This window comes from Lolium rigidum, chromosome 6 (assembly GCF_022539505.1).
Source record: "Lolium rigidum isolate FL_2022 chromosome 6, APGP_CSIRO_Lrig_0.1, whole genome shotgun sequence".
NCBI classification, from domain to species: Eukaryota; Viridiplantae; Streptophyta; class Magnoliopsida; order Poales; family Poaceae; genus Lolium; species Lolium rigidum.
The window spans coordinates 222,134,777-222,147,381 of NC_061513.1; the positions used below are offsets into that span (position 1 = coordinate 222,134,777).

Genomic DNA, 12,605 nt, shown 5'->3' on the forward strand with positions numbered 1-12,605 from the left:
TTTTTTGCAGCGCGGCCTATACAGCGGGCGTGTTGGAGATGCTCTAAAGAAAACTTGTGCCATGGAGAGCATCGTACACAGATCGTACCTAAATCGTCGTGTGTGGAGCAACTCCGCTGAAAAAATGGGCCACGTTCTTTACCGAGGGTGGGGCAGTTTCTTTAGGTACCTGCGTCCGTTGTCCTGCCTTTTAGCCCGCGTCGTTCCGCAGGGAAAGCCAAAAAAGGCCGCGAGCAAAGCAGGGCACGCCGCGCACCAAGATTCCCGGCGTTCTCGAGGTCGGGGGCTTCCTGTGCTCTCCGTCCCTCTCTGGTACCTGGGGCGGGCGAGGGAGATGGGCGATGATGCCAGCGGCGGCGGCGGCCGCGGCGGTGGGGCGTCCGAGCCGTTGCTGAAGAGAGCGCGGTACCACCCCAACTGTCCCGGGTGCAGGGTGGACAGGAGGAAGGAGGAGAGGGAGGGGTTCCCCTTCACCGAGATCTCCTGCTTGTGGCTCGTCACCATCTGCTCCTGTGCGTGATCACCGTTTCTTCCCGTTCCTTCTTGTCTCTTATTTCTTCACTTCAGTTGATTTCCGTTACTTCCACCACGAAGTACTAGTACTATTGCTGGGCGATATCATCCTAGCGTATGCACCTGGAACCAAGTTAGTTTCTATCCCCCCACGAACATTCTAATCAGCTCGAGTAACCGCTTTTTTCTAGCTATAATGTTTTCTTTTTCATTTCTAATGTTGGTTAATTCTCGCGTTCCTCGTGATTGATTTGCCCCGCGTGTGGACCATATCTCTGATATCCGCGCATCAGCTTCTCATTGTTCTGCATCTGTTTAGCTTTGGCTGAAGCACGCAGGCAGGTTTGGCCTGAAGAATGCTCACTTCCACTGCTGCTAGTTCTGAAGTTGTGATGTGACAGCACGGGCAACGCTGTCGACTCAAACTTGCCTTCGTCAGTCCCTTGTTTAAAAGTGTTTGTCTCTTTCTTTTCAGCTCTCACCTACAAAGCTTCGATTCTCGGACCAGCTATTCCCAAAATTACACGCGCCACACATGCCACGCTAATAATGGACTCTTTTCTGGGTGATACTGGGCTGTCTGTCCATGTTTTCGTTATCTATTTGGTAATGAAAATCGACCCCTTCGCCGGGTCCCTTGAAAAAATAAATAAATAATGGAGTCTTTTCCCCTAGTTGTCTCCGTGCATTTGTTTCCCCGAATCTTTTTAAAGCAATTTCTTGGAACTTTGCATCACCTGACGTCTATTTCATTCGCATTTGGCAACTCAGAATATACGGTTGAATTGGAAACACACTCCTGCTCTTATATTCTTAGAATTACGGCACATGCATGGTTGTTTGCAATGAGCTCTATTAGTGGACATGTCAAATTTGGTTCTTTCTGTTTTTCATTGGAAAATAATTACCAGATACTAAGACAAGTACTGTATCATGTAACTACTGACACTAGTTGTGGGTATTGATGTCATTGTGCACCAGAATGCTACTTTTGTGCTACTTTTGTGCTGATGACGTTTCTATTTGCTTACCTGAGACTTGGATGACTTCCGTTACTCTGACACGGCGGTCGCAAGTAGGTTTGGGGCGCACTCGCGCCGCTTCCGCCGTTTCGGCGTTTGGCGTGGAGATGATGACGGATCGTCGGCAGGGCAGCACGCGCCGGCGTGATGCGATGCGAGGAACCACGCCGTGCCGGCTCCCTCCCTCCCCGCCTCGTCCTCATCTGCCCGTCCCGTCCATCAGTCGATCAGCGCGTGCGCGCGTGCGAGCTCGTTGGGTTCTGCAGTTTCGTCGTACAGCCAGCGACAAATTCATGTTCTGCCAGATTCTTGAACATGCCTCTGGGTGTTCAGGTCGGGTTTTCCGAACGGACATGTTCAGGGAATCCTCAACTCCGTTGTCGCAGGGAACCCAATTAGAGCTGTATGTTTATGGGGTTATAAAAAGTGGAGATCGAGTCCAAACACAAGAGCTAGAAACCTGCGCAGGAGAAAACAACAAACGTTACTCTGACACTCATTTCAGATATAGCAAATTTCAGATGTTTTTGGTTATGTCTTATTCAACTTATTATCCCTTCATTATTCATCAGGAATTGATATTCGTAAATTTGGATTTTGCAGCCTTGCCGATACAGTCATTGTTTCCATTCTTGTACTTTATGGTGAGCAATGTTACTTCAATTTCTTTTTAAAACGTGCAGTGTGATTTTGCCTTTTTGTTTCATGATAACGGGAGAAGAGTTACAAGTAGTATAAAATTTGAATGCTCTATATGTCGAGCAATGATATAATCTTTGCATGAGACAATGACTAGTGGTGGAAACAAAGCTTTGCTCTTCTCATAGATTTGTTGTTTCCTGTTGTTTTGTTTTCTTCCAATACTATTAGTTAAAATTTTCTCTTCAAGTAGACTATCATCGCTAATACTGTACTATTTTCATTAGTCATTATCGACTGTCAACACTGGATATCTGTTTGCAGATAAGGGACCTTCACATTGCTAAAGAAGAAGAAGATATTGGATTTTATGCTGGTTTTGTTGGTGAGTTTTGTTAAAAACACAGTTCCTCTTTTGTGTTTATCTTCTGAAACACTTCAACTTTGATGCACGAGGACATTGTTTTGTAAGGGGTATGCCTCAGCCTTATCTGCCACGGTAAACTTATGGTGCCTTTTCTATTAATGTAGGCGCTTCATATATGCTTGGGAGAGCACTAACCTCTGTAATATGGGGAGTTGTGGCTGACAAGCACGGGAGGAAACCAGTTCTTGTAATCACCCTTGTTTCCGTGTAAGGATATTCTTTCAACAAACTGTAGTCTGCAGAGCTTTTCTTTGGTGTATTCTGATAGATGCACCTAGAATTTAAGCATGTTTTCTCATCTATTTCAGAATTATATTCAATACACTCTTTGGACTCAGCTCAAGTTACTGGATGGCATTAACCACAAGAGGTTTGCTTGGGTTGTTATCTGGTATGCTCGGACCAGTTAAGGTACGCAGAAGTACGCAGAGTGTGCTTTCCTTTCAGTTATTAGAACCTTCCATCATGGTTTTGTAGCTTCCGGAAATCGACAGGCAAATAAACTGAAATAAATTGATTGGAGACATCAATTTTTCTGTTGAAAGCCCTTGCGGGAAAATCCACGGGCGTGTCTCAGGATAGTGTTTACAAGTTAACAATGAGTCGTCAAACCACCCCGTTATGCATACACGAGGTAATATTTGGTGGCACGATGTGATTTGGTTCGTGAAAATCTAGTCCACTACGCAGAACCCTTAACAACAAACTCATCTCGCTTAACAATAAACTCAATCTCATTCAGCAATTAAATATCCACTGTGAGCCGGAAATCCCTTGGACTAAATTCTCTTGTGTTATTTTCTTGTTTCTTTGTTTTTTTGCCTTCTTCTGTAGCCTTGCTACCAACGCTGTAACTTTCCGGTCATCTTGACGGTCTTCTTCTAATATACAACGACACACCTCTAGACGTGTGTTCGAGAAAAAATAAATTTCAACACACCAAGTAAATCTCAAACATATTAACCGAAACTCACTTTGTCATCGTAATCAGCAGGTATCATGATTCCTCATCTTGCATACCGTTGCATTAGCTCCCCCTCCAATAGACCATGGCCTCTCACATTAGATTCATATTAGTTGAATACATGAACAATTTTGCATTATATTTAATGCAAAAATAGACTAGACATGACATGGTAAATAATCTATCCAGATTAAACATTTCAACGATACTAAGCAAACTACATATGCAACTCGGCAAGTAAGATAAAAATGGTATATCCAAAACTACAAACAATCCCTAAGAGCATCTCAATTGGGGAGTCCAATAGCGTCCCAATAGCAATTTGGAGGCCGGTAGCAAAATTGGGCTCACACCAGCACGCCCAATAAAGCGCCGGCGCCGTTTCGGGCCCAATAAAACCGCTCGCAACCCCGTGTTGGTTCCTTCGCGCGGGGTGCCGAATGGGCGCGCTAGCGCCTCGTGCCACATCAGACTTTGTCCGCGGGCCCCGCCCATCAGCGAGACATGACGCTGGTCGTGTTTTTAAAGACGTGTAATGGAGGTCGCCGCTGGAAACCGAGGCGGCGAGGAGGCCAGACGCCGTACGGACGCCCAGGTGGCAGCAGCCTAACTCCCCGCGTAGCATCAATGCGGGCCGCTGCGGCTACTTTAAAACCCCCGTCGACACCACCATCTCCGCCCAACCCTAGCCACCACCGCTCGAGTCCATCGCCGACACAACAAACACACTGCTCGAATCCATGGCGCACAACTACGAGGCCAGAGGAAGCGGTGTCGGCGGCGAGCGCTCCCACCATTTCACACTCGACGAGGCGGACGTGCTCTACCGGCACCACATCCCGGTGCCGGTGGAGTACCGCCTGCCGCACGGCAGGCATCTGTCCACCGCCGGCTACGTGGTGCTGCCTCCTCCGGATGGACCGGCGAGCAGGGCCGCCTCCTGGAATAGGCACCGACGAACCCGGAGTGGCACCACGTGTTCGGCCCTGAAGTCGGGCGGTTCAACCGCACGGGCTGCCGGAGCTGGTGGCTCGGCCGCGACGTCGACGGGACGCTCGCGGCGTACGACTACCGGGCGCAGAGGCACGACGACCCTCCTTTTGGCCCATGTACTTCCCGCAGGCGCAGCACATGGCGCCGCCTGCGCGCGCACCGACACGGGTGGCGTCGGGCGCTTCTCTATCCGGTTCGTTCGGGTCTGGCGGCCGGCAGCACTCCGCGCCGTACGCAAGGCCGTCCGGCAGCGGCGTTATCTGCGTCGGTGCGCGAGGCAACTCGTCCGCACCGACGAGAAGGACGATGCCGGTGAAGGAGGTGCATGACTCGCTTCCACGCAAGCACCTCAAACTCCGCCGCCCCAAGGAGCAAGCCGTGCACCCGCCGGCGAAAAAGTGGTGGGAAATGGAGCTCGAGGCGCAGGCGGCCTACCGCGGCGCCGACGACCCGGAGGACGCGCCAGGGCAGCACCTGCTCGTCGGCTGTTCCCTCGACGAGGACTACCGGTAGGTGACGTACAACCTGCGGGAGGCGGAGCTGGAGCTGTGGTCCGCCAAGGACTCCGGCAACTTCGTCGACCTCGCCGCCGCCGCTCCTTCTCCACCACTGGTGCCAAAAGAGGAGGACGACTAGGAGTTCTCCGATGATGATGACGGCGGCAGCGGCGACGACGCAAAAAGCAGCGACTACAGCGCCTTCAACTACCGCTAGTTTATTTTATGTATTCGTCGTGTTTTGTACAAACTCGCTAGAAATCGAATGAAATCTGCCGTCGTTTGCATTTTTGAAATTTTCACTTCTATTGGGGTCTCCGTTTGGGGTGCGCCGGTGTGGGGAAACCTTCCCCAAATGGAGGAAGCGTGCCAGCCGTCGGCGCCTATTTGGGAGCCGTCGGTGGAAATGCTCTAATTCTAGGGACAAGAGTGTTATAGTATACATGGATATAGGCGCCGACGGTGGAAATGCTCTAATTCTAGGGACAAGAGTGTTATAGTATACATGGATTGCATACCTCTTTCCACCGGTTCAAATTTTTAGCTGCATAGCTAATGCATAGAACTTGGCATGGTATCACAACAAAGGTCTTGGGTTCAAGTCTCGGCATTTGCAATCTAATAAAAAATGCTCTTGCCCCTTTTCTTTCCATGTTTAGGCCTTCTTGAGTCATAGTATCACGTGCCCGCGTGGCATCAATGCGGGCCGCTGCGGCTACTTTAAAACCCCCGTCGACACCACCATCTCCGCCCAACCCTAGCCACCACCGCTCGAGTCCATCGCCGACACAACAAACACACTGCTCGAATCCATGGCGCACAACTACGATGCCAACAGAAGCGGTGTCGGCGGCGAGCGCTCCCACCATTTCACACTCGACGAGGCAGACGTGCTCTACTGGCACCACATCCCGGTGCCGGTGGAGTACCGCCTTCCGCACGACAGGCATCTGTCCGCCGCCGACTACGTGGTGCTGCCTCCTCCGGATGGACCGGCGAGCAGGGCCGCCTCCTGGAATAGGCACCGACGAGCCCGGAGTGGCACCACGTGTTCGGCCCTGAAGCCGGGCGGTTCAACCGCACGGGCTGCCGGAGCTGGTGGCTCGGCCGCGACGTCGATGGGACGCTCGCGGAGTACGACTACCGGCCGCAGAGGCACGACGACCCTCCTTTTGGCCTATGTACTTCCCGCAGGCGCAGCACATGGCGCCGCCTGCGCGCGCACCGACACGGGTGGCGTCGGGCGCTTCTCTATCCGGTTCGTCCGGGTCTGGCGGCCGGCAGCACTCCGTGTCGTACGCAAGGCCGTCCGGCAGCGGCGTTATCTGCGGCGGTGCGCGAGGCAACTCGTCCGCACCGACGAGAAGGACGGCGCCGGTGAAGAAGGAGGCGCATGACTCGCTTCCGCGCGAGCGCCTCAAACTCCGCCGCCCCAAGGAGCAAGCCGTGCACCCGCCGGCGAAAATGTGGTGGGAAATGGAGCTCGAGGCGCAGGCGGCCTACCGCGGCGCCGACGACCCGGAGGACGCGCCAGGGCAGCACCTGCTCGTCGGCTGTTCCCTCGACGAGGACTACCGGTAGGTGACGTACAACCTGCAGGAGGCGGAGCTGGAGCTGTGGTCCGCCAAGGACTCCGGCAACTTCGTCGACCTCGCCGCCGCCGCTCCTTCTCCACCACTGGTGCCAAAAGAGGAGGACGACTGGGAGTTCTCCGATGATGATGACGGCGGCAGCGGGGACGACGCAAAAAGCAGCGACTACAGCGCCTTCAACTACCGCTAGTTTATTTTATGTATTCGTCGTGTTTTGTACAAACTCGCTAGAAATCGAATGAAATCTGCCGCCGTTTGCATTTTTGAAATTTTCACTTCTATTGGGGTCTCCGTTTGGGGTGCGCCAGTGTGGGGAAACCTTCCCCAAATGGAGGAAGCGTGCCAGCTGTCGGCGCCTATTTGGGAGCCGCCGGTGGAAATGCTCTAATTCTAGGGACAAGAGTGTTATAGTATACATGGATTGCATACCTCTTTCCACCGGTTCAAATTTTTAGCTGCATAACTAATGCATGGAACTTGACAAGTTGACATGGTATCACAACAGAGGTCTTAGGTTGAAGTCTCAACATTTGCAATCTAATAAAAAATGCTCTTGCCCCTTTTCTTTCCATGTTTAGGCCTTCTTGAGTCATACGTAAGATTCTTCTATTCACGTGCCCGCGTGGCATCAATGCGGGCCGCTGCGGCTACTTTAAAACCCCCGTCGACACCACCATCTCCGCCCAACCCTAGCCACCACCGCTCGAGTCCATCGCCGACACAACAAACACACTGCTCAAATCCATGGCGCACAACTACGAGGCCAGCGGAAGCGGTGTCGGCGGCGAGCGCTCCCACCATTTCACACTCGACGAGGCGGACGTGCTCTACCGGCACCACATCCCGGTGCCGGTGGAGTACCGCCTGCCGCACGGCAGGCATCTGTCCGCCGCCGGCTACGTGGTGCTGCCTCCTCCGGATGGACCGGCGAGCAGCGCCGCCTCCTGGAATAGGCATCGACGAACCCGGAGTGGCACCACGTGTTCGGCCCTGAAGCCGGGCGGTTCAACCGCACGGGCTGCCGGAGCTGGTGGCTTGGCCGCGATGTCGATGGGACGCTCGCCGCGTACGACTACCGGCCGCAGAGGCACGACGACCCGCATTCTGGCCTATGTACTTCCCGCAGGCGCAGCACATGGCGCCGCCTGCGCACGCACCGACACGGGTGGCGTCGGGCGCTTCTCTATCCGGTTCGTCCGGGTCTGGCGGCCGGCAGCACCCCGCGCCGTACGCAAGGCCGTCCGGCAGCGGCGTTATCTGCGGCGGTGCGCGAGGCAACTCGTTCGCACCGACGAGAAGGACGGCGCCGGTGAAGAAGGAGGCGCATGACTCGCTTCCGCGCGAGCGCCTCAAACTCCGCCGCCCCAAGGAGCAAGCCGTGCACCCGCCGGCGAAAATGTGGTGGGAAATGGAGCTCGAGGCGCAGGCGGCCTACCGCGGCCCCGACGACCCGGAGGACGCGCCGGGGCAGCACCTGCTCGTCGGCTGTTCCCTCGACGAGGACTACCGGTAGGTGACGTACAACCTGCGGGAGGCGGAGCTGGAGCTGTGGTCCGCCAAGGACTCCGGCAACTTCGTCGACCTCGCCGCCGCCGCTCCTTCTCCACCACTGGTGCCAAAAGAGGAGGACGACTAGGAGTTCTCCGATGATGACGGCGGCAGCGGCGACGACGCAAAAAGCAGTGACTATAGCGCCTTCAACTACCGCTAGTTTATTTTATGTATTCGTCGTGTTTTGTACAAACTTGCTAGAGATCGAATGAAATCTGCCGTCGTTTGCATTTTTGAAATTTTCACTTATATTGGGGTTTCCGTTTTGGGTGCGCCAATATAGGGAAACCTTCCCCAAATGGAGGAAGCGTGCCAGATGTCGGCGCCTATTTAGGAGCCGCCGGTGGAGATTCTCTAATTCTAGGGACAAGAGTGTTATAGTATGGCGGACGCTAGGCGTCGGTGGGCTGATAAGTTGCCCAAAATCGGTCGTTCTCCCAGCCTTCCGATGGAGATCTAACGTCCAGAACAAGCCGCAACGCAGTTTTGCATTTTAGCCCTTAGTTTTTGAGAAATTAACCCGCAGTCCTAACTTCTTCACTTAGGAACAAAAAGTGTATCTCTTTGGCTCTATCCTTCCCGGTATTTACGACAAATATGCCACCGTGCTGATTTGTCTCTATGGTAGAGGGTGTTACAACAAAAACAGTCACCCTGTATACAAAAAATATATACTTTTACAACAAAAAGTCACAACATTTTTAAAAAATAATGTCACAATAAAATGGTTAAACCAACAAATTGTTTTGCTGGAGATCAATTTGCAACAAAGGTAGCCAATATTATTAACAAAAACCGGAGTCTATTACAACAAAAATCCATATGTTTACAAAAATAGAAAATAAAATATTAATTTGCTATATATTGAATTACAACAAAAGTCACCAACTTCTTTTACAAAAAAGTCACAAACGATTACAATAAAAAATTAATATGTTTACAAAATGAGGGAAAGTGGTCAAGCGATATTTAATTTGCTACAAATTGAATTACAACAAAAGTCACAAACTCTTTTTATAAAGGTGTCAAACGATTACAACAAAAAGTCTATATATTTACAAACAGTGCAAAGTGGTGAAGTAACAATTAATTTGCGACATATTGAATTACAGCAAAATCCAATAACTGTTTATACAAAAGTCAGAAACGATTAAAATAAAAATATATATGTTTGCAAACACTGCAAAGTGGTCAAGCAAAATTTAATTTGGTACATATTGAATTACAACAAAAAAACACCAACTATCTTTACAAAAAGTCACACATGAATACAACAAAAATCGGGTGCACAAAAGAATCGAAGCAGCCCACCAGCAATTGGTCTATATGTGTGTCTGCTGGGCCGAACAGGCGATCAGCTGATGGGCCATGCAGGCGAACAGCTGATGGGCCAAAATTCCAGCCAAGCTAGCAAGCCGCGAGCCCAGCGCGCGACGCGGATCCGAGCGACCGATCCCACGCCATCGATCGGTCGCCGGATCGTAAGCATTTTCCTTATAGTATACATGGATTGCATACCTCTTTCCATCGGTTCAAATTCTTAGCTGCATAGTTAATGCATGGAACTTAACATGGTATCACAACAGAGGTCTTGGGTTCAAGTCTTGGCATTTGCAATCTAATAAAAAATGCTCTTGCCCCTTTTCTTTCCATGTTTAGGTCTTCTTGAGTCATACGTAAGATTCTTCTATTCACGTGTAGACTTACCGCACATGAAAGCGGGTAATAATGTATGTTGATTGCCTAATCTTTTCCATCAATTAGGACCGATGGATGAATTGGTTAGGTGCATATAACTTGCAAGTATATCCAACCTTGATCGGTGAACGGAAGTGTTGGAATATAGTGACCAACGCTCTTTCGCACTTCGGATAAGAATTTTTATTTTATTTTAAGAATAGGTAGTCTTTGTCAGTTTCGCAGATGCGTCTTTCCTCGGTACTTGTGCTCGCCCTCCGGCTTCCATGCGCCGCAGTCACTGCTCTACGTCGACAACTCTCATGGTTTCCAAGCACTCGCGGCCGTGACCGCTCTATGTGGCTTCCTCTTCTAGCTTCCGCGCGGGGTGACTGCTCTACGTCGACTCCCTTTGCAGCTTCCACCCGCAATTGTGGCCGCTCTACGTCGACTCTTCGGGTTGGTTCCACTAGCCACTCTATCTCAACTTGCCGCCCCCCTCTACGTCGAGCGGTTTCCTACGCGTTTGTCGCTGCACTATGTATACTCGCCGTGATAGTGACCTCTCTACGTCGACTCCCTCTGTTGGCTTCCGCCCGCGATTGGCCACTCTACGTCGACTCTTCTGGTGGCTTCCAAATGCCGCTCTATGTCGACTTTTCTGGTGTCTTCCATATGCCTCTCTACGTTGACTTACCGCTCTATGCCGACTCGCCGCTATACGACGAATCCTCCTGCGATTTCCCATGATGTTTGTCACTTCTCTACGTATACTCACCGCTCTGCATCGACTACTCTCGCGGTTTTTGCACGGTGTCTGCATTGTGCCGACTCTACACGCGGTTTCCACGGGTGGTGGTGACCACTCTTCGCTGGTAGGTGTTTCTAACCCGGCATCTTTTGCTGCCCAGTGGTGGATCTAGGATCAGATAGGTGGGGGTGCCAAGATTAATTTGACCACAAAGATTTGATCATCTAGCATTTTAATACCTGATATAGCATAGAATTAGTCCTAATACTTGTATATAAGTAGGACAAACTGTATTTTGGAGGGGGTGCCATGGCACCCATGGCACCGCCACGGGATGACTGGATAGCCCCTGCCTATGCCTATGCATGAGATTGCACAACCTCGATACCTGCTTGCTGCTTAGGATTTCTCACCGGCAGGTTTTGTAGGTTACATGACTGACTTACCTTCTACTCATTCTTTTGCTTTGACCTCTGTTCTGTCGAGTCACCTGTTCGTGTCCATACTACTAATGGTACTCCCCTCTCAGTCGATAGTTGAGACACTCTTAGCACTTCATAGTTTCATGTTCTTTATTTTGCTCATGTTTCTTGACTTATCATGCAACTCATTTCCATTGGTCAGATTGTTACTCTGGTACGTTTTAGGGTCATTCTCGACTTTGAGTTGTGTTCCGTTCAGAATCGGTTCACGTGCACTATGCTTGGTGCTGGCCCCGACGCCATGATGGCCTCTGGAGTTTGATTGGCCTCTCAGTGCTTACTGCCGCATCTATCAGCTCTTTTCAGCAGTGGTATAATCGCCTTGGATATTTATGTAGTCTCTCGTCTTTAGTTCATCATGGTATATCGAGGTTTGTTTCCGGAAACACTCACTGCGGGAAAACAGATCGTTGCCGTGCGACGAGTTGCCCGACAAAGAGGTCCATATGCACGACAAAGTCTTCGCCATGCGATGCCGCATGGCAAACTTCGGACGGCAACGATCTCGACGGCAACGAGATTTTTGCCGTGCAGCTCGCATATGTTGCACGGAAACTTTGCCGTGCGGCCTGCTTTCTTTGCCGTGCGCCTTGGCGTTGCACATTGGTGGAACCTCGCGCCGAGAAATCTAGGGGTAGACCCGCCGCGGCACACACATATACCGCTGTTTTTGGGGAGGAGGGGAGAACGACCGCCGGAGCACCGGAATCCCACCAAATCTTGCATGTGGACCTATGTTATGTGTGAAAGTCTGGTGAAAGGTGTAATGGTGCAAAAATAGCTCCCCGGTGTGACCTTCCTCACATTTGGGCGATAACACTTAATAGATTTTCCGAAGCGCGGATTGCTCTGAAACCATGATATATGTGGGGATGAAGATGGAGAGTACTTTTGTATTGCACATTGTCTTAAGTAACACTAATAAATAGTCATCAAAAGTAAAACTAATAAAAAATAAATATAAGTATTAGATGAAATAAAATAGAAAGAAAAACAAAGGAAATGTCATATGGCGCACGATAAAGGAAAAAAACGCACGGCAACGTAGCCTTTGCCGTGCATCCAAACTGCGCGCACAACAAAGGGAGTGGCACGGCAATGCCCAAAGCCTTGCCGTGCGGCGTGTTGGGCCATTGCCGTGAAGGTTTCGTTGCCGTGCGCTATCTTCAAACTTTGCCGTGCAAGGTTTCTTTGCCGTGCGCTCCATTCAGATGTTGCCGTGCACATTTTCTTTGCCGTACATTCTGGTTGGTGCGCACGGCAAAGAAGTCTTTGCCGTGCGTGGGCTCACGGCAATGATTTGCTGCATGGCAGCCCCTATTTTTCCCGTAGCGACTTCTCTGAGTTGTATGGGCTGTAGGCTTGGTAAACATATTCGGTTACCCTATCTCCACGGTAGTGTCTGAGCATCCTTTTGATCTCATTTATTTCAATTGTTTAAGGTCTGGTTCCCTTCGCTTTGAAAGCGGGCCATCGTTACTATATAATCTTTATATA

The 12,605-nt window shown here is 50.8% G+C and overlaps 1 protein-coding gene across 1 annotated transcript in view; it reads left to right on the top strand.

The window, feature by feature from the left end:
- Positions 1–393: 393 nt before the first annotated feature.
- Positions 394–12,605, top strand: part of LOC124661060 (probable peptide/nitrate transporter At3g43790) — a 31,929-nt gene continuing 19,717 nt past the window's right edge. The window contains exons 1-5 of the mRNA XM_047198922.1: positions 394–512; positions 2,139–2,179; positions 2,499–2,559; positions 2,706–2,808; positions 2,910–3,012. Coding sequence (XP_047054878.1) covers positions 2,177–2,179; positions 2,499–2,559; positions 2,706–2,808; positions 2,910–3,012 — 270 coding nt within the window. The 5' untranslated portion in view covers positions 394–512; positions 2,139–2,176. The remainder of the gene's footprint in view (positions 513–2,138; positions 2,180–2,498; positions 2,560–2,705; positions 2,809–2,909; positions 3,013–12,605) is intronic.